Below are 20,965 nucleotides of genomic sequence, written 5' to 3'. Positions count from 1 at the left end.
GCGTAATTATGTATATAAGGTTAACAAAATGCTATCCATTATCGGATATTAAAGCACATGATTAGCAATGTTGACACACTGAAAGCAGTACAGGGCACATTCTGTAGTGTTTTGTTTCAGGAAATTTATGTTGTAGCTAGGCAATTAACCGCAAAATCCCTCAAATTTATTAAAACCTGGAGTTGAATTTTGATTTGTCCTTCCTCTTTTCAGAATATTTATTCCAGTCAGCCAATCATCAGACCCCACCCTCATAACGCAATGTATGTATATTGACCCCTGGAAACTGTACATAGTTTTGTTTTGCACAGGTAAACAATCATTGGATAAGAGTGGCAAGACTAACTTTAGTCACGTAATAATCATGTTTATTTTTTGACATACCTGTAGGCTACCAGTTTTCATAGACCTGACCAGCTATGAACACTGTACATGTAGTTGGGTTAGGAAATGGAGGATGAAAGAAAGAAATAAATGTTTTATTTAACGACGCACTCAACACATTTTATTTACGGTTATATGGCATCAGACATATGGTTAAGGACTGAGTGGAGGATGGAATTCAATGGAGGAGTGCTCACCTGAGATGAAAGAGGTCAAGGGATCGAATGCCACCAATAGACCCATCAGGTTTATTCCTGTCCCCACCAGCGCCCAAATGACTGCTACCTCAAAGATCATGGCATGTGACTTGGGGCTCACACTGGAACTAATTTCTGTTTTGACAATTTTCAAGTATTTTGAATATTTTCTTGAAAATTATTAAAATGTGGCTAATTTAAGGAATATTTTGTTATCGAAAGATTAAATGTTGTAGCTACTTTGTATAAAAATTAGCAATTGGCTAATTTGGCAATGGACAGGCAGGGTTCTCACTGGACTTTCTCCATTGGGGGTCATTTGAGCTTTCTTGTGAAATTTGGGGAGTCCCATAATAGGATTTTAAGTTAAAACTAAAAAAATAAGAGTCCTGTCCAAGTTCCATGCTTCAAGACACTTTTCGAGGGTCAGTGAGATCCCTGGACAGGGTAAGCCCTGGTGACTACCTCACATGGCAGTATTAACTTTCCCCTCCTATACTCTTGACCAGTGTAAAAATGACCACATTTTAGAAACCACACAGCTAGCTGTTATGTGAAATATGTTGAGATGACATCAAAGTGTGGCAGAATCTGGCTTGGTCGGTAGAGAGCTCGCTATAGGTGCTTGGGTCAGAATCGAACATTGTCGGCAGATCCATTCTTGGACTGAATTTTCTCAGTTCCAATCTGTGCCCTATGACTGATGTATCCTGTCTGTAGGAAAGTGCATATAAAAGATCCCTTGCTGCCAATGGGAAAATGTAGCAGGTTTCATCTAAGACTAATTGTCAGAATGATAAAATGTTTGCCAGTGATGTCCAATAGTCAGTAATTAAAAAATAAATGGATGTGCTCTAGCAGTATTGTTGAAAAAAAAAAAACTTTAAACTTTCATTAAACAAACATTCCTTTCCTTTAGTCAGAATGGGATATGCCAAGAGTTTCAACTGTTAACAGATATTATGATAGCCTAGTATTCAGCTAAATTTTACACCTTTATTAAATTCAGGAAACAAACAACAAAGAAATCAGAAATATAATAATGTATCTCTGTTCACAATGGTCAAAAACATGTCGGCCTAAAATTCAGGCAAATAGTTCACAATTTGTAGTGGCATTTCAACTAAACTAAATTAGATTTTAGAATAACGTGGAAACTGTAACCATTTACTGGGTAATCGTTCTTTAAACTGTCTCTGTAACAAATAATGGAATTCAGTGAGTCCATAATCAATTTAAATACAACCCCACCAAACGTCAGTAACTCAGTTTGAATCCACCAATCAAGTGTCTCTTTGAATGGAACAAGATCTGTACACTGTGTCTTGTCCAATGAAAGATGGCTGCACATAACATTAAACTCATGGTAAATTGTAAAGCAAATGCATCACATTAAGTTTTTTTCAATGTTTTCTAAAACAGACTAGACATGAATGAAATAGCAAAAAGTTAAAGTTACACTATTTTGGAAAAAAAACCCTTGTACATCTTCGACAGTTTGTATGTTTCCACAAGAACAATGAATGAAATAGCAAAGAGTCAAAGTTACACCATTTTGGTTTCCCTTAGAAGGAAAAAAAACCTTGTACATCTTCAGACAGTTTGTATGTTTCCACAAGAACTGCTGAACCAAATGTAGAACCATACAAACAGCTATGTGCAAATTTATATGGAATCCAAACATCAAGTTACATGGCCAACACTAATGAAAGTCAATGACTGATCTTTACACAGTGCAGTACAATTTAATGATAAATGGCTGATGATTAACATGTTTTTCTTCTTCACCCTGGTCCCGACTGTTACTGATCCATGCCCTCGGTTGGCGGGCCGGAGCCACTAGGTTCAGACGGCTGACCTCCATCATCAGTAGGTTCAGCAGGCTCAGTCTCCATCGCACCCTGGAAATGATAGAAATGTTCAGTAAAATGCGTATACAAACAGTTGCATTTCATACATTTTATTCTGAAAATCAAGAAAAAAGAGAGAAAAAATTTACAGTGAAAACAAGCATTCTCAGAAAATGTTAAAGCAATACATGCCCCTTACCAGCTCCAACAAATGTTCGTATGTTCTAATTTCAAGGGCCATAACTCACTATGAAAGTTCAATTTTCATCTGTAATGGTACATGATAAAGCAATACAAACAATTTCAGCTCCATATCTTGAGGCAGTGCGAAAACTAAATGTTGGACAAACAGACAATGACAGCGACGAAACCTAGAGTCCTCTCTGGTTGGACTGATAGGAGACTAATAAGTAAAATATAATTTGATTTCAAAATCTAGCGTATTTATCAATCAATGAGTTACTATTATTCAGATTAAAAGACATTCAAGCATACCCACCACCCATAAAATGACAATTTCAATGCCATCCCCCACAATCCAAGAAACGAGAAACAATTTCTCAAATAGCTCTATATTAATTAATCATTTATGGCGGGATTTAGCTCAGTCGTTTCAGTGCTCGCTTGAGGTCCTTGCGTCGCAGGATCAAACCACCTCTGTAGATGCATTCAACTGATTAGATTTTCTTGTTCCAAATGATCGGATTTTCTCGTTCCATCCAGTGCACCACAACTGATCAAAGCCTGTGGTATGTGCTTTCCTGTCTGTGGGAAAGTGCATGTAAAAGCTTCTTGGCTGCATTAAGAAAAATGTAGTGGGTTTCCCCTGATGACTACGAGTCAGAAATACTAAATTTTTGACATCCAATAGCCCATGATTAATTAATGTGCTCTAGTGGTGTCGTTAAACAAAACAAAACTTTAATCATTTAGAGCCACAGCTGCTGTAACTTCCTTATCTCCAATACAATACATGTTTTTAAAATGTCCATCAAGATATCATGACCTACTGTTAAAATTATGTGTCAGATTATCGTTATTTTTATTAAAAAGGGGGGCCCCCATTGTTAAGACATGTGACAAAACACAAATTAATGGTTACCTCGGCTGGTGCTTCCTCTGGAGCAGGTGGGGCCGACCTTTCTTCACCTTCTATCATAGATAGCTGGCAACTGTTAAGGAATCATTTTCACACAAAACAGAAAAACAAAATCATACCTGCCACAATAAAAAAGAAGAGTTTTAAATACTGTTAACCTATGCAGTATTTCCCAGACTTGATCACATTGCTTCAATATGTAGACTAATAACTGCTGTTAAAAAAGTATCTATAATATAATATGCATGATCATGTTTACTGTTTGCCCATCATTCTGACAATTTCTTCTGTTTTGATTTGTACTGCTGACTGCCTTCTTTGTACTTAACCGAAGACTCATTTTGTAAGGATCTTTTTTTTTGTGCGCAGGTCTGATCGACTAAATATTAGATGAATTTCATAAATACAATTTTAATGGAGGTCACCAATTTGTTTCTAAACACAGAAGTGGCTAGTGAGGGCTGGCCGTATTCACGACTATCATATTTTTAAAGGCAAATCCTAGTGCAAGACCATCACATCTTATCTAAACTCTCCCACAATTAGCACGGGTTAGATCTAGTTCCAAACATTGTTTAGACCAAGTAATTTGCTGGGCAGAAATTACAAAGCCTTATTTTCTTAAACACATGTGTTCAAGCACTGTAACAATTCGTGGTTACATGTACATGTGTTCAAGCACTGTAACAATTCGTGGTTACATGTACATGTGTTCAAGCACTAACAATTCGTGGTTACATGTGCATGTGTTCAAGCACTGTAACAATTTGTGGCTACATGTACATGTGTTTAAGACAAAATCAGGTTTTGTAAATTCAGTCATATGTTTAACTGATCATAATATTCTTTGGAATAGATGACTCTTGAACAAGGATACATATTGCGTTACTTCATCATCATCGAAGATTGTAAAATCCATATTCTCGCCTACAATGCCTAAAGAACAATTCTGAAAAGACACAGTTTGTTAGCAAACACAGAAAACAACTTCCGGGTAGCAAAATAAAATGTTCAATCTGTGCATTAACCATCCCAATACTAAAACATAAATCTAATTACATTATTGAAATGTTTCTGTTAAAAGAATGTACAGGTATGTATTAAAACATCTAGTGGCTTGAAGAGTTGTGCACAATGGAACCTCACAGGGTATAATGAATGAATCTGGACATACAATGTTTGAAACAATCCAAATAACACATAACAATAATACATGTATTTGTTACGATGGTCAAGTAAAAAACAAGAGTAAATATCACAATAGGTAAGTCATCTGATTGGTTGTAAAGATAATAGCAAACACCAATCTCATCTGGCTTGTATGCTTATTACTGTCATGACAAGATGTTATTTTATTATCTCAACACAGTAAGTCCACAATCCTTCGAAATTCCCTGCATGCTGTTCCAGTGGTAATATTAGATGATTACATGTGGGTCTTCATTATAACTGAAGTCACAACCAAATTATTTTCAAAGTGACCAAACTAAAACTCAGGGGTGGGAATTCGTGAACTGTAAAAAAGAGGAAATCTGGAGGGGTCACGGAAATTCTTGAAATCCTAGGTTAAAAACTGTGCCATCTGACACATTTTGGAGGAAAGGACGATTAAAATGTGAGGAAACGCAATGTTCCTTGAAAGGAAAACAGCTGATCCGAGGAGAATTCCCACCCTTGAAGGTAGTACTAAACCAAATAACTTCTGGCTGGGTCAAAGTTCAAGGTGCACCGAACTTTTGATAGAGAAGTGAACACCACAAGTCCTGTGATTGGTTATAAATGTGAGTGTGTTGGTTGTAAAAAATAATAGTTTCATCTGGGTAAAAAAAAATTTCAATTTTATTTCATCTAGTACCAATGTGTCAAGTAGCCTTGTGCTTGAAACATGTATGGGGTACCTGTAAAAAAATTTACTCGAATTTTGTGCGAAACTAGTCATAGACGCTACCCGTTATCTCAGAAACGAGCAGCTTGACCCCCATTTTTTTCTGATTCACTTTAAGTGTAAGGGGTGGTAGTATTTATATCCGTGGCGTTTATGTCGGTTGATACGTTGCAGGTAGGAGTTTTAGCCACATATGTTACTATTGTCGTCTATGGGATTTGATTTGGTAGTATACACCCTGAAAACTACATCACTGTTAATGGGATTGGCCATTTAACAGATGGGTGGTACACATGGCCACAGAAGACAAGCTGATGTTGCTATTGGACTCAAGGATTGGAAGATGAACAAAGCTGAAAAACTATGTTCAGAATGGAAAGAAAAGAGACCAAAAACAAAAAGTATCCATTAAAAACAAAAAAGTCGGAAGTGAAATTATAATGAAATATATATGACAAATATATGGAAAATGTTAGATACTATTTCTGTACCTTGGTTGTTAATTCAACTTCCTGTGGTAACGTGTCTCTCAATGCTCGGAGTCCATGTTTAACAAGCTCATCTAGTGAACCTACATAACAAAACATCAGCACAAACCATTAATTTGAGAAAATCTGTTATAATCCATCAACCAGCAATACTATGGTGTTCTGGTTAAACATTCAATCTCCATATGAAGCAGCTAGACCTACATAATAAATGTTTATTAACATTTTACGTTTAGCAAGTTTAAAACATTAATCAGACCTACCGGTATATTGTGTATTATTAATTAATGTTTATCATCAGTTTAGAGTTAATTTTAGTGTTGGATATAGCTTGTTTTATGAGAAGAGACATTGCTTTAGTGGCTGCTTGTTGCTCAGATCTGTAGTTTGTTGACAGCTAGCCTGTTGGGGCTGATAGTGACTTAAAGTGAAAATCTCAAAATCCTACAAAAGCAAAGCTATTAAAAGAACAACCATAGAAGCATCGGAGAACAAAATGTACTCACATGTTGAAAATTTGTCTAAGTGTCTCTCTAAGTATGTTCTAGCTGACTGAGATCGCGCTCCGATAGCCATGGCCTTGCAGTCGTAGTAGTTGGCTGATGGACACGTCTGGTAGATGTGTGGACCCATCGCCTGCAAAAAAGGAAGGAAATGGTGGTGGTGGTGGTGGGGGTGTGTGTATATTTGGGCTGTTACACTGGCTCCTCCGTCTAGGACAGGGGAGGAGGGACCGCCTACACTGGCAAGTGCAACAAAGCACCAGCAGCCCGACCAGGGTTGGTAGCGGGTGGGGCACTTGTGCTTTATTGAATTTTGAATGTCCCGTAGGATAAAGTCCAAAACAAAATTTTCTGAGGTGATTTGGCACCTAATATCAAACAGTTCATTAAAATGAAATGCAGCTATTTGAGTAATTTAGCTCATACTGGAACCATGACTATTGGGGGCTGTTGTGGTTGGTCTCCCTCATTCACAACATGAGAATCACCCTGAAGTACTCACTCTGGACTGGAGATGGTACTACAATACAGACCCACCCCTACCAGTATCAGGGTTTTCATCTTCAAAGTTCAAAATGAATAATCGCATCAAAATCCAGTATGAAACTAGAGGGTGCCCCTTTTGTCTAACCAGTTATCTCAGTAGAAGTATAGCCTAATATACAAATTATAGTTTTACATACATAACAAAGGCGATGAACATTTTATAGATCACTACAGTACACTCCCAAGTTTATTATACATCCGCATATTTCATAAGACTACCTTTTTGATACTTTTTCAGGTGAAAATGTTTTACTGAACATGATCTCTAATCCAACTTAACTAAATGTTACAAGGAACTATTAGGTATAGCATTTATGGACATGATTGGATCATTATGGCATCCTAATGAAACAATAACATATTAAAATTAAACTGTGAACACAAAGAAATACTGAATAAAAAAAATATATATTTAACAAACTTTTTAATGCATACAATGTAAATTTATTACACACAAAAAAAGAAGTTTTAGTCAAGATTTAAGACTTTAATTATGTCTGAGATTTTAACTTCTTGGCAACACCATACAAATTTCATGATGTGGCACTCTTGTAAGTGACAAACTACTATATAGTTCCTTTCATAACGACCACTTACATCATATCCTGCCACCAACAACCCTACTCCAAATGGTCTTCTACCATAACGCTGTGTTGGAATTTGTGATTCTTGTCAGTAAAGAAATCCTAACATCACTGAAACATGCATATTACAAACATACCTTATTCTTTACAATATTTACAAAAGACAAAAACTGCTGGCTATGTTAATAAAGCACATCTACATAGAATGTGTTATGGCTTGTAAGTTGTATTTTTTAAAGAACAAAAAGGCATATAATAACTGAAATTCAGATAAGTGTTATCAAGATCGTTAATCTAGAACTGAAAAAGTATAAGAAGTGTTTCTTCATTTCTAGAAGAATGGGAAGAAGTTTGATAAAAGGTTCGACATTATTTTATTTTATAAATAAACCACAACCAGTTTTCATTACTATGGTTTTAACGAAATAAATGCCAATTTTCGGGGGAAAAAATAATTTTGACACCTAGATAATTGCCTGGTTATAAACAGACATTATATAGTTACTTGTTATTTTAACAGACAATCAAAATACAAGAATGCAATACAAAATATAAAAAGATTTGTAATTTTGACAGACATTAAAAATAACGAGTATCAAAACTATCGTCTAGCAATGATCTAACATTACAGGCTGTGACAATCTCCAAAGGATACTGTTTCCAATCATGGACACCAGTCGGGAGACGGGTAAAGGAATTGCATAGGCGAATCTTGAATTCAGACACTCTGTTCTCAAGAAGTTACTACAAAAGTAAAAAACATACTTCATGATAATGTAAATATGGGATAACCAAGCTTGCTATAAAGATATAACTCAAGACTATGTTGTCATGCATCACTAAGAAATAAAGAGGTTTCGGGAAATTGACAGTCATTGTGTGTCAATGTTTGAAGCTATAGTCCATCCATTCTTGATTGAAACTAGGATATGAAAAGTTGGTGTTGAGCATGTACTGTAAAGTTTAAAAAGAATGGGGTCAGGTGATATACAGTTTGTGCTTTTATTTAATTTATAATCAACACTCACATATTTCATTTGTTTGTAAATACTCGACCAACACTTGAAAAGATTTATATTTAAAACTTTAAATAAATGACTAACGTCATACAGTGTTCTCACTGGGTGAAAATTAAAGGAGGGCGGCCGCTCGGCACCACACCCTTCAAAAAAAACAAAAAACCCAAAACAAACACACATCAATAACGAAAAGCAAAAAAAAAATTTTTTTTAAATAATAAAAAAAGGGTGGGGGTGGTAGTTTGGTTACCATATTGTTGTGTGTTGGTAGACTTTGAGAAAAGACATACTCCTTTATTTGCCTACAAAAAAGTGCAAAGGGGTTTATAAAAAAACCCTCGTCTTTTAATTGAACCGAAGATGATATCCGTCTAACATTCATGGGCAGTTCCGGTTTTGCTGGACCGATCAAAGTTTTAATATTATTATTTTTAATAAAGATTTCAAGATATACGAAAAACAATAAAGATGTTTGTAAAGTGATCTCCTAATGTCAGATACATTTTTGTTATTTCCATCTTCATCGAATGAATCGATCGCTGTGATAAAATATTATTGCCAGCTGATAAAAAGTAGTTTCGTTTTTGTAAAGACGGTGTATATATTATTTGGCACTCAAGATAAATGATTTTAATGATAAACACTACCACTTCCGTTGTTTTTATAAGCGTTCATATCCCCACAAAATGAAAAGTTTACAATATTTTATAAAGAACTGCTGAATAAACAGAATAACAGAAAGTAAAAAGCATCAGTTTCAACCAATTATATCTGCAACTGAGGACAAAATATCAAATGATAGTTAGTGGAAACAAAAGACAGAATGACCGTTCTGATTACATGACAAATTTGGCGCCAAATAAGAGGGGTTTTTTTTCAATCGGAGATTGCCGAATCCGTAAAAAATAAAATGTTTTCATTGCTTACATAAAATATAACTTTTATTTTGTCTATCAAACATACAAATGAATACAGATATTGGACAAAATAGAGGCTGTTAAAAATACTGTTAAATTACGTTACGGTAACTATCGTAAATGTTTCGTCAATTGCTTTTTCGTACACAACGCGGCTTGTTTCCTTTGATGTCCAGTGTGCAGACTGATCGTTGTTTTTTGTGTGGAAAAAAGTGCATATGGAAATAGCAGAGATAGGTGTTGGAAAATAAAGAGGGGCGCTCAGAAATAAAGGAGGGCGGGGAACGTGAAAGGAGGGCGGCAAAATGGAATAGTGGGGCAGGGCGCCCCGCTTAAATGGAGCAGTGAGAACACTGGTCATACCTCAATATCAATATGTGATATAACGTCACAATTGACAATATAATTGACAGCACACAAACCCTAATAATTTGTTATTTCAAGCCTCTGAATATACATCTATTCCAATAATTATATAAGAGTCAATAAAACAATTTAATTTGCAAATAATTATATCGTTGTTACTTTGACAACTTCATTTTATAGAAAGATTAAATGTTACTATATTTGTGGGTTTTTTTGCATTAAATTAGTAATACTATAAGCTGTCATTATGCTAAATCACCAAATATTAACTTTAAATGTGGCAGATATATTTCATAACAAATTTGCAAAAAAGCTAATGCCACATATACAATGTAGCACATGTAACATTGCACCATTTTCTATTTTGCTAATTTGGCTACATATATTTTTTAAAAGAAGAAAAGAAAGCCAAAGTACACACAATATTTCTGAATAAACTTCAAACACTGCCACATGTAGGCCAATCTGCAATCAAAGACCAGGGTTTCTCCCAGAGGGTAAAATGGGTATGGTGCCATACCCAATATTTTTCTTTTAAGTTAACTGTTTGATAAAATTAATGACTCTTATTATTACTGTATGATTTTCTCAACTGAGGCCACCCCATACCCTCTGTCGATTGTGGTTGCATTCAGTAAATATTCAATTCCATAGCGCTACACCCAAAAGTTTCTTTCTGACAAAAACCCTGAAGACTAATAAGGCTATTTAAGTTTTGAAGTCGGTTTATATTTACCACAGAAGCCTGGCGTCTGCTGTCAGTCCTGCTATAGACACACCTACATGATCATCAACGGGTAAGATCTTCTTCTGATGGGCAGATAATTCTGAAGGAGCTCGCTACACAAAAATAAACAAAATCCTTATTCAATTTTACAAAAATTTCATACAGTAAAATCTCAAAATACCGAAAGTGAGAAACTGTGCAAATGTTTTTTTTTTTATTTATAATTCTGTATGTGTACGAAAATTAACATATCATCATTAATTTTTATTATTATTGATAATTATGTACGTGTACTAAAGTTAACATATCATTAACATACATAATACAATGCCTCCAGTACTATGAAATACAAACTAGGTTTCTGCCCTCATGAAAGGAAAAGAATATTTATTTAACACTTGACTGCTATTCATAAAGTGTCTAAATTTCAAGGTCTGGACACATTATATTGCTGTCAACACCAAAAATTCAATCAATACCACCGATACCTGTCTGACAAATCCAGGTAAACAAGCACAAACAGCAGATCTCACCCTTTAAGACAAGCAGTTACTCTCGCTCCACTGACACTAGCTGAAGGAGAGTAATTTTTAGCTCCCCTTAACATGTGAATTTATATGGCTTTAATATGGTAATATCTGAACGAGCTCTCCATAATCTAAGTTAAATTTTCATCGCTAAGCAGGGCTTCTAAATTATGGTAGCTCCACTCCCATGGCTAGTGATATTCAATGTTGGGCTAGTAAATAACCACTATTGTCATGCCTGACGGCTAGTGAATTTTTAAAATCAATTGTTGCAGTTAAGTGTATTTTGTAATTATGAATATCCTGACCCCACCACAACCCTCAATGTTAGTGTTTTTAAGCTCTATCTCTCTCTTTAAGTAACATATCTGATTATTACTATTATTTAGTAAAATTGTATGAACTTAAAGTATAGTAGGACAAGTGAATTTTTAATCATGGCCAGTAAATTTTTTAAATCACTGATCCCATAGTGAATTTTTAATCGTGGCTAGTAAATTGTTTAAATTGCTGATCCCATGGCTAGTGAATTTTTAATCGTGGCTAGTAAAAAAAAATTATTCACTGATCCCATGGCTAGTGGATTTTATAAAAAATTATATAAGCCCTGGCTAGGTCTGAAACAGGGCTCTACATTAACTCCATCTGAATTGTGCTAGTTTCATCCGAATGGTTTTTGCTAAGAGTCGAGCAGTATTTAAGTTGATTTTCAGTTGACATTCAGTCTGATTTGTGTAACAATCAAAACCACTTGCCTGAACAAGTGGACATGCTTTAACATAGAGCCCTGACAATTAGAAAAACATATTCTACAGCTTTACTTGCCTTAAGAGCCACCAAAACAGCAAATTTTTGAGATTTCAACCCGACTGTAGCAGAGCCCTGCTTAACTGCTTCCATGGCATATTCAATCTGATGGATTCGACCCTGAAACAAAACAAAAAACCTCCAGTTACTTTTTATATAATTTTTTTTTATCACATTAACAAATCTCAACAATTATGTTAGTGTCATTAAAAATCACACTGCATCCTGTATTCAGCTATGTGTATGCTTCACTAAATAAACATTTGTTTTACACTATTTTTGTTTTCTATACATATTTCGAAATATCTTCTTTCTTTTTTTGGAAATATATTTTATACACTACTACACCAGCAGTTATCCTCCTTTTAACATCAAACATTGTATAATTTTATATAAATGTACAAATGTAATTATACAAGTCAACAGTCGGCATTAGTTTAGTCTACATATATACATATATTTTATTTTTAAAACTTGATTTTCAGAAAATATTGGCTTTTCCAAATTATGTTATGACATATACTACATACTTGTACATATTAAAAGGCTAAAAAAAAAAAAAAAAAAAAAAAAAAAAAAAAAAAAAAAAATCAGGATGAAGAATGTTAAAAACATTTCTTTAAAGGAATAGAGCTGATATACATGTGCAACTTACATTAATGTATACATATTATAGAAGAATTGTTTGTTGTTTGGGGGAATTGAGATTTTATATACTCAATTTGTGACTGTTTTAATTAGATAAATTCACCAAAAAAATTGCAAAGAATTTGGATAAAACTTTACAAACAATATGACTTATTCAGGTAAAAATACATATAAATCAGTTTCTAATGTCCTTTCCATGACATTTTTTATGTAATGACGTTCCATGTGACGCAATGATCTGAGGTTTATCAAAGGATCACATTAAGATTTTTAATGCCATCATCCAATCAGAATAGAATAGTATAATGGTGGGAAATTTGTAATCGTACATGTAGAACAATGACATACTATTTAATTAATAGTAATAATACAATGTCACACATTGAAGAGAGAAAAACAAGCACCTGTGGACTCCACACTGTAACATCATTGTCATACTGGTTTCGAAACTGAAAGCAGAGAAATAAAAGAAGAGAGAATGTACATGTATTATAATTTATATATATATATATATATATATATGGCTTATCAAATATAATTTATTAGTGAGGGCAATGCTACATATTAATTTAATTGCAAAAAACACCATCACACAAAAATTCCGTCTCAATTCCATTTTTAAAATTTGTTATTATTGCCACAGAAAAATGTGACTATATCAAGGATGGGGTGTCTTGAAATATTGGCAAACACAGTTACAGGGGCTTTAAATCTTACTAATCTGGGTACAACAGGACCATTGCCAAATTAGCCAAAATTAGATACAGTGGCTACAACATTTACATAGCAGAAAATCTGGCCAACAAAGTTATATTTGGTAATAGTACTTTGCGTGATAAAGCAAAATGAGCCAGTGCGCCTAAAGACTGTAATAATTTGGTTCGTTAATGCACCAGTAAATTAATATTTGTTTGTTTTCTTGTTGTTTCTTGGTTAGCAATTTATTATACATTACTAATTGCTAAAACTACAAATACAAGCTATGGAAGATAACTCTTCACAAGAGCATTATACCAACAAACTAATAATAATGGCAAAACAGGATCAGCATAAATATGGACGTTGTTACGAGAGTTGACTGTACATAGTTAGGTTTTAAAAATGTGTAAGAACATCATTTACTTATGTTTGATAATTTGCTTTGCCTGGGAAGCATTAATTTTAACAAATCCACTGTTGGAATAGCTGAGTAGCACTGTGTGCGACTGTTGACACAATAATAGCAAAATATATCTTACTTAGCACTAAGCCCTAGTTCTCAAGAGATTTCCCTTTGATATGTTTCTGTATGAGAATAAACCTAATTATACAGACTGACGACATATGGAAAAATTAATCAGATTACAGTTCCTACAATATTTTTAATCAGATGAGGAATTCAAAGAGGTGACATTTTTTCCTTTCTCAGTTTTACGATGGCATTAAAATGATTCTGCAAATTAATTTTACAGTACGTTTGCATTTGTTGTGGCATTGCCGATTGTTGCAGAACTAATATCCCCAAAGAGGGATCGGGCAGAACTCTTCCCAAAACGCGCTATGGTAACAGGAGTTGTTTTGACCAGGGTTGATTCGTATCCTTTAATCAAATCATTTCGACCCATGTTTCTTTTTGCCCATAATTTTATTTTGTTACTAAAAAACATTTATTGATGTATCCTATTGAATTTTAGATTTCACACACTGCTGTCAATAACAAGGCTTTATTGTTTTGAGCGTGTTTATATAAATTTACAGATAAAAATAATTTATAATTTTGTTGATTTCCAACATTACTATCCAGTGTTCTCGCTGGGTGAAAATTAAAGGAGGGCGGCCGCTCAGCACCACACCCTTCAAAAACCCCACCAATAAACGAAAAGCAAAAAAAAAAAAAAAAAAAAAAGGGGGGGGGGGGGGGGGAGGTAGTTTGGTTACCATATTGTTGTGTGTTGGTAGACTCTGAGAAAAGACATACTCCTTATTTTGCCTACAAAAAAGTGCAAAGGTTTATAAAAAAGACTCGTCTTTTAATTGAACCGAAGATGATATCGGTCTGACATTCACGGGCAGTTCCGGTTTTGCTGGACCGATCAAAGTTTTAATATTATTATTTTCAATAAAGATTTCAAGATATACGAAAAACAATAAAGATGTTTGTAAAGTGATCTCCTAATGTCAGATACATTTTTGTTATTTCCATCTTCATCGAATGAATCGATCGCTGTGATAAAATATTATCGCCAGCTGATAAAAAGTAGTTTAGTTTTTGTAAAGGCGGTGTATATATTATTTGGCACTCAAGATAAATGTATTTAATGATAAACACTACCACTTCCGTTGTTTTTATAAGCGTTCATATCCCCCTAAAATGAAAAGTTTACAATATTTTATAAAGAACTGCTGAATAAACAGAAAAACAGTAAGTAAAAATCATCAGTTACAACCAATTATATCTGCAACTGAGGACAAAATATCAAACGATAGTGGAAACAAAAGACAGAATGACCGTTCTGATCACTTGACAAATTTGGCGCCAAATAAGAGGGGTTTTTTTCAATCGGAGATTGCAGAATCCGTAAAAAATTAAATGTTTTCATTGCTTACATAAAATATAACTTTTAATTGTGTCTATCAAACATACAAATGGATACAGATATTGGACAAAATAGAGGCTGTTAAAAATACTGTTAAATTACGTTGCGGTAACTGTCGTAAATGTTTCGTCATTGGCTTTTTCGTACACAACGCTGCTTATTTCCTTTGATGTCCAGTGTGCAGACTGATCGTTGTTTTTTGTTTTGAAAAAAAGTGTGCATTTGGAAATAGCAGAGATAGGTGCTGGAAAATAAAGAGGGGTGCTCAAAAATAAAGGAGGGCGGGGAACGTGAAAGGAGGGCGGCAAAATGGAATAGCGGGGCGGGGCGCCCCGCTTAAATGGAGCAGCGATAACACTGCTATCATTAGACCACAATATATCATTTACTCAAGCCATATACACAAAATATGTAGCCTATGATAATATACAGCCCTCTATGTTAACTTTTCCATCTAGGAGCCAGATGGCGCCTACTTATATAAAAATACAACTGATGTGCTGTGGTTTCTTATTAAATATACTACGCAAATCGATTTTCACCAAGATCTAACCGTCCGAGGTTTAAACTCCGAGTATGTTGATTTCGCCCAGCTACAGCTGACAAAGTAAACTGCTGATAAGGCATTAATATCCAAAGACAGAAAATTATTTAATATTTGGTAATGAACAAACAGAAAAAAATAAAGGGGGGAGGGGGAGGGGGGGGGCGAAACTACTCAATATGAATGACATTTAGTTTTACGGCGAAACAAGCCGGAATCCCATGCCATGAATACTCTCCTTTCTAGTTCACCAAGGTAAACATCTATGGTCAGTTTTTTAACATTTTGACATTTATTCCCTAATATTGGACCTCCGATTATGACACAGCAATAAATATTACAATAATATTGTGCCGGAGACGTTTATCTTGATGAATTACATCTCCTTTCCTGCCAATCCTGGTCAACTTAGCAACTATTATTAAAATTTTAAGTATTTTACTCTCCGAGTAGTCCACCAATGTAAACATCCTCCATCGGTTTTTTGTTTATAGGGGAGAGGGGGTTTGACATCTATTGGGCCCAGCAGAAAACATCACAATAACTTGAATAACAAGCCCAAACGTTTATCTTGATGAACCACTCCGAGTCTTTCAGATTCTTTGCCTTTGGTTTAACAATTTTTCCCAGGCTTTTAAGCAACCCGACTGCGTTTCAAACTATAATACCCACATATTAAAAAAACAACCCCAAACACCTTCTTCAACACGATAAGATTAGTTTTTCATACAAACCATGTAACTAACATTAACAAAACAGAACATACCATTTTAGTTCGATTTGCAAAACCTGCAGTGAGTGACTCTGCGTGTTGTATCTTCAGCGAGTTTATTTCCTTATTTTGGAGAGTTTAAAAAAAAACACAGAGTTAATTCCCTTTGGTTTGCAAAATTTGTGAAGGTTACACACCATGTATAAAATATTTACAGAATCATTCTGATAATGCGGAATAACTTTTGTTTGAAGCCAGCGCTTTTCAAAATAGTGAAGGGTTTTGTAATCGAATTTTTTATACCTATTTAAAATAAATATTAAGTAAATAAACTGATGTTGTTGCAATAATAATAATATTAAAAAAAAAAAAAAAAAAAAAAAAAAATAATAATAATAATAATATTAATATTAATAATAATAATAATAATAATATTAATTAATTAATTAATAATAATAAAAATACTGTGACAACTATAACGGACCATTTGAAATATAAACAGAATATTTGAATGGTGTCTAGGGTCTTCACGAGTACTCAGGCACAAGTCTAGTCTAGAAAGACTAGTCTGTTCATGTGACTTGAGAACCCGTTCAAGGAAGGGCACTCTCATTTAATTTTAATTATTTTTTAATGTCATTTTGCCATATGCTTGACACTAGTTACATTAGGCCTATAGGGCTATGAGAATGTGTGGAATGTAATACAATGGCATGATTTGGCATCGATGTTCAGCGTTGAAATTAAGAAAGAAAGAAATGTTTTATTTAACTACGCACTCAACACATTTTATTTACGGTTATATGGCGTCAGACATATGGTTAAGGACCACACAGATTTTGAGAGGAAACCCGCTGTCACCACTACATGGGCTACTCTTCCGATTGGCAGCAAGGGATCTTTTATTTGCACTTCCTACAGGCAGGATAGCACAAACCATGGCCTTTGTTGAACCAGTTATGGATCACTGGTCGGTGCAAGTGGTTTACACCTAGCCATTGAGCCTTGCGGAGCACTCGCTCAGGGTTTGGAGTCGGTATCTGGATCAAAAATCCTATGCCTCGACTGGGATCCGAACCCAGTACCTACCAGCCTGTAGACCGATGGCCTGCCACGACGCCACCGAGGCTGGTGCGTTGGAATTAAGATGCATAATGCTATTTTACTTTATTTCTTAGTCTCATTATCATCTCGTGTAAGTGTCAGGTGCTGGAGTCTGGGTCGACTTTGACCCTTGAGTACTGGAATTCAATATTTTGACTCGTGAAGGCCCTAATGGTGTCTTATTATATTTCATCCTATTATCTGCTTCATGATATGAACTATAAAATGTGAATTTATCTCATGTGAATTTATTATTGCCTATACATTAAAAAATGATAATGATAATAATAATAATAATAATAATAATAAATCTAACAATATCATAGGGTTAAACAACAAACAAAAACAATTATAAATAAATATAAAAATTTATTTCAATTCATATATACAAAACAATGTTTTTATTGAACTTCAAAAATAAACAAATTATGCCATCATGTATATAAATAGTAACAGATTAAGTTATAATCTATTATTATGTGAAATATAACACTGATTATCTTGATATGAACATTTATTTTTTATGTCTGATATTATTTAAGTGAACAATATTGCATATTGTATCAGGTGAATATATTTTGCATATAAATAATGCATATGAATAAGCTAATCAACCAAATAATTTGAACAATGTAGATGGAGAACAAAGAATTGATAATGGTATGTGCTTTTGAGCATACCAATCCTTTAATTTATTATCAAAAAATAAAGTTAAAATTATCACATGAAAGTAAGATTTTACAAATATTATTATACAAAAAGGACAATTAGACAGGATAGCACATACCACAGTCTTTGATATGTGAGTTATGCATCTTTAAATTGAACAAGATAATTTTTGACATTCATGCAAGTATGAAGAACATAACCACTTTAATTTATTGTTATATAAGTGTATAAAGCGTGAACGTAAAAAATTATCACTTTCAATTTTTATAATTCCAAGTGAATAATAATAAATTTATTCTAAAATGCTATGGAATGACAATCAAGCTCTTTCTTTATACATTAATACAACACAACTTTAAACAATAAACAACATTTACTAATAACTAATGTATAAAGTTTATACTATAGACAGTCATTTTATTAAAATAAAATAAAGAAAATAGCTGAATGGATCTCTATTGTTTTCTAAGCACTGCCGTAAGTAATAAAAAAATTAAGCGTGATGAACGTGGTTTTTTGGGCCAATCCAAACATTTATAACAAAAGATATTTACAGAAAGAGTTATAATTCTCACAATTTAAGATGTTCAATTAAAAAAATTATTTAAATAAAAACAATGTGTTATTACACAAAGATAACCTATTTCAAAATGTATTTTACAAAATTTATATTAAAAAATAGTGTTTCATTTATATCTGCTTTTGCAAAGATATCTTACTGAATGAATATTAGTGACTATTCAAAAACCCATTTTTATATTAAATTTTTTCTTTTAAAAATATGTTCACAAAGTAAATAATACCAACATAACCAGTAATTTAGAGTTAAACGAAACATTTTACAATGTACATGTACTGGTTTAAAAATACCATATTAAAAAAAAAAAGCAATCGAGTTAAAACATAAAATAACATAAATTATTTCTGGATACTACCGGTATATACAAAGAAAATATTACAATACTAAGGAAATAAGGAAATGTTTTATTTAACGCACTCAACACATTTTTTATTTACGGTTATATGGCGTTGGATTACAATACTACTACTACACGATGACTGAAAAACATGGTTGCATCTTACTTAAGATTCTTTATCCTTTAAAATATTTTTAATTTTTAATATATTATTTTTTTATTTAACTTTAAAAAAAATTCATAATCATACAGTTAATACAATAAATTTACATCACCGATCCAATGTTTATAAATAAATATATAAATGTGAAGTGTATTTTTTTTTTAATTTAACAAATAAAGTTAAAGTCTGTTTTGTTTAATGACACCAAGAGAGCACACTGGTTAATCATGACATATTGGATGTCAAATATTTGATAATTCTGACTACAGTATTCCATTTCTTTAAGATGTACTTTTCTCTTAACAGGACATCACATACCACAACATTTGATATATTAATTATGGGGTACTAGTTGGGATGGGAAAAAGTAACAAATAAAAACATTTATTTACCAAAACATTACATAATATTCTGCAAAAAAAAAAGAGATATAAATAATAAACCAAGTACCTGGTACAGTAATATTATGCATTTATTTAAAGAGTAGATGAAACATACACATTTGATCATCATTTAAAAAATATATTCTTTTAGTAAACATTTCAGAGCACTCATCGTATGTTGTAAAAGCTAATATGTATTTTTACATGATTTTTATGACATAACAGCCAACATAAAATAAAGATCAGTACATCATAAAAGAATCTGAACAGTCTTTCATGTTTGAAAATATCACTCACCTCATAAGCTCCAGGTGAGTGATTAGCATTCTGCAAGAAACATGTGTATATCATTGACACTGACAACTGACATTTTGATTGTGAATAGTTTGAACATAAACATAAATGTAAATAATCCCAACTTACAATCACAATAATAATAACTCAATGTAGCATCAAATACTGGAGCCAGTTAAAGTAGATTCTATTTAAATAATCAGCGGAAGGAGCATTTTTACCATATTTTAGGTGGTTAACCCTCTGAGATAACATTAAGAGCACTTGGCACACTAAAGTGATTGTGTACCTCAGATGTGAAGGACTGTCTTAAGCAGAGAGATATATGGTAAATGTACTCAAGATGGCATCTTTAATGAATGTTAAAAACAGTTGACCGTTTCATATGTTGTAGTGTTGGAACTTCATCGTTGATCATCGGTTATGATCAGTTTGCACCAAATGATCCATTTTCAATTACAAAATCAGAATAAAATGAACCCAAGAAGGATCAGAACCACGTACCTATTATTGGGTTCACTGAGATGGATTCTACAAACTCACTAATTGTATCTTTAATATCTAATCTGTGACTATTAAAGTGCTGTGCCAGACCATACACTAAAATTTCAAATTCCACAATTAAATGCTTTCTTAATTCATTGCAATAATATTTTACACCGATATGTAAATCAATAATTACGAAAATGCCCCATAAAAGTATTAAAACATCACTCCCGTAGAACACTGCCGGAAACGACCGAGTAAAATTCTCGGTAAAAACATTTGCCTGTAAATAGCCGTGACGTCACGAAGGGAACGCGTTTCACAGAAACCTACCACGAGATGACTTCCAGCGCAAGCGGGACCGACAGCGACTGCCAAGCTTGATCATGCGATTCTTCTTTCGATAATGAATAGTGTAGTAATGACGACTGGACTAATATTTGTGCAACACAACAAATAATGCCTTATCAGTTTGAACCTGGAACATCTTCCGACGAACCACCGGCCCGACAGATGACGATGAAAATGGTCGTGGAGACAGCTTACCACTAATTTACAACTTTTATTCTT

At 33.5% G+C, this 20,965-nt stretch overlaps 1 protein-coding gene across 1 annotated transcript; it reads right to left on the bottom strand.

Annotated features, from left to right (window-relative positions):
• Positions 1-1,612: 1,612 nt before the first annotated feature.
• On the bottom strand, positions 1,613-19,981 carry LOC121372753 (proteasome subunit alpha type-1-like). Its single transcript, XM_041499244.1, has 12 exons — positions 19,913-19,981; positions 16,434-16,502; positions 12,952-12,996; positions 11,918-12,019; positions 10,575-10,678; positions 8,192-8,280; positions 7,550-7,620; positions 6,410-6,539; positions 5,907-5,986; positions 4,408-4,479; positions 3,534-3,596; positions 1,613-2,482 (listed from the first exon to the last, which is right to left on the bottom strand). The coding sequence occupies exons 1-12, from the start codon at positions 19,964-19,966 to the stop codon at positions 2,384-2,386; spliced, it is 978 nt and encodes a 325-aa protein (XP_041355178.1). The 5' UTR covers positions 19,967-19,981; the 3' UTR covers positions 1,613-2,383.
• Between the last annotated feature and the right edge of the window lie 984 nt (positions 19,982-20,965).

This window comes from Gigantopelta aegis, chromosome 4, assembly GCF_016097555.1.
Source record: "Gigantopelta aegis isolate Gae_Host chromosome 4, Gae_host_genome, whole genome shotgun sequence".
NCBI classification, from domain to species: Eukaryota; Metazoa; Mollusca; class Gastropoda; order Neomphalida; family Peltospiridae; genus Gigantopelta; species Gigantopelta aegis.
The sequence above is the reverse complement of the archived record's forward strand: the minus strand, read 5'-3'. Positions and strand labels throughout refer to the sequence as shown.

Bases quoted from the DNA above. Each gene is read 5' to 3' on its own strand.
- LOC121372753 (XM_041499244.1), bottom strand. From the start codon at position 19,966: ATGATATACACATGTTTCTTGCAGAATGCTAATCACTCACCTGGAGCT. The intron at 7,621-8,191 runs GTATCCTTTGGA...TTTACTGACAAG, and splicing joins GGTGTCCATGATTGGAAACA to AATCACAAATTCCAACACAG. The intron at 2,483-3,533 runs GTAACCATTAAT...TATCATTTCCAG, and splicing joins CAGAGGAAGCACCAGCCGAG to GGTGCGATGGAGACTGAGCC.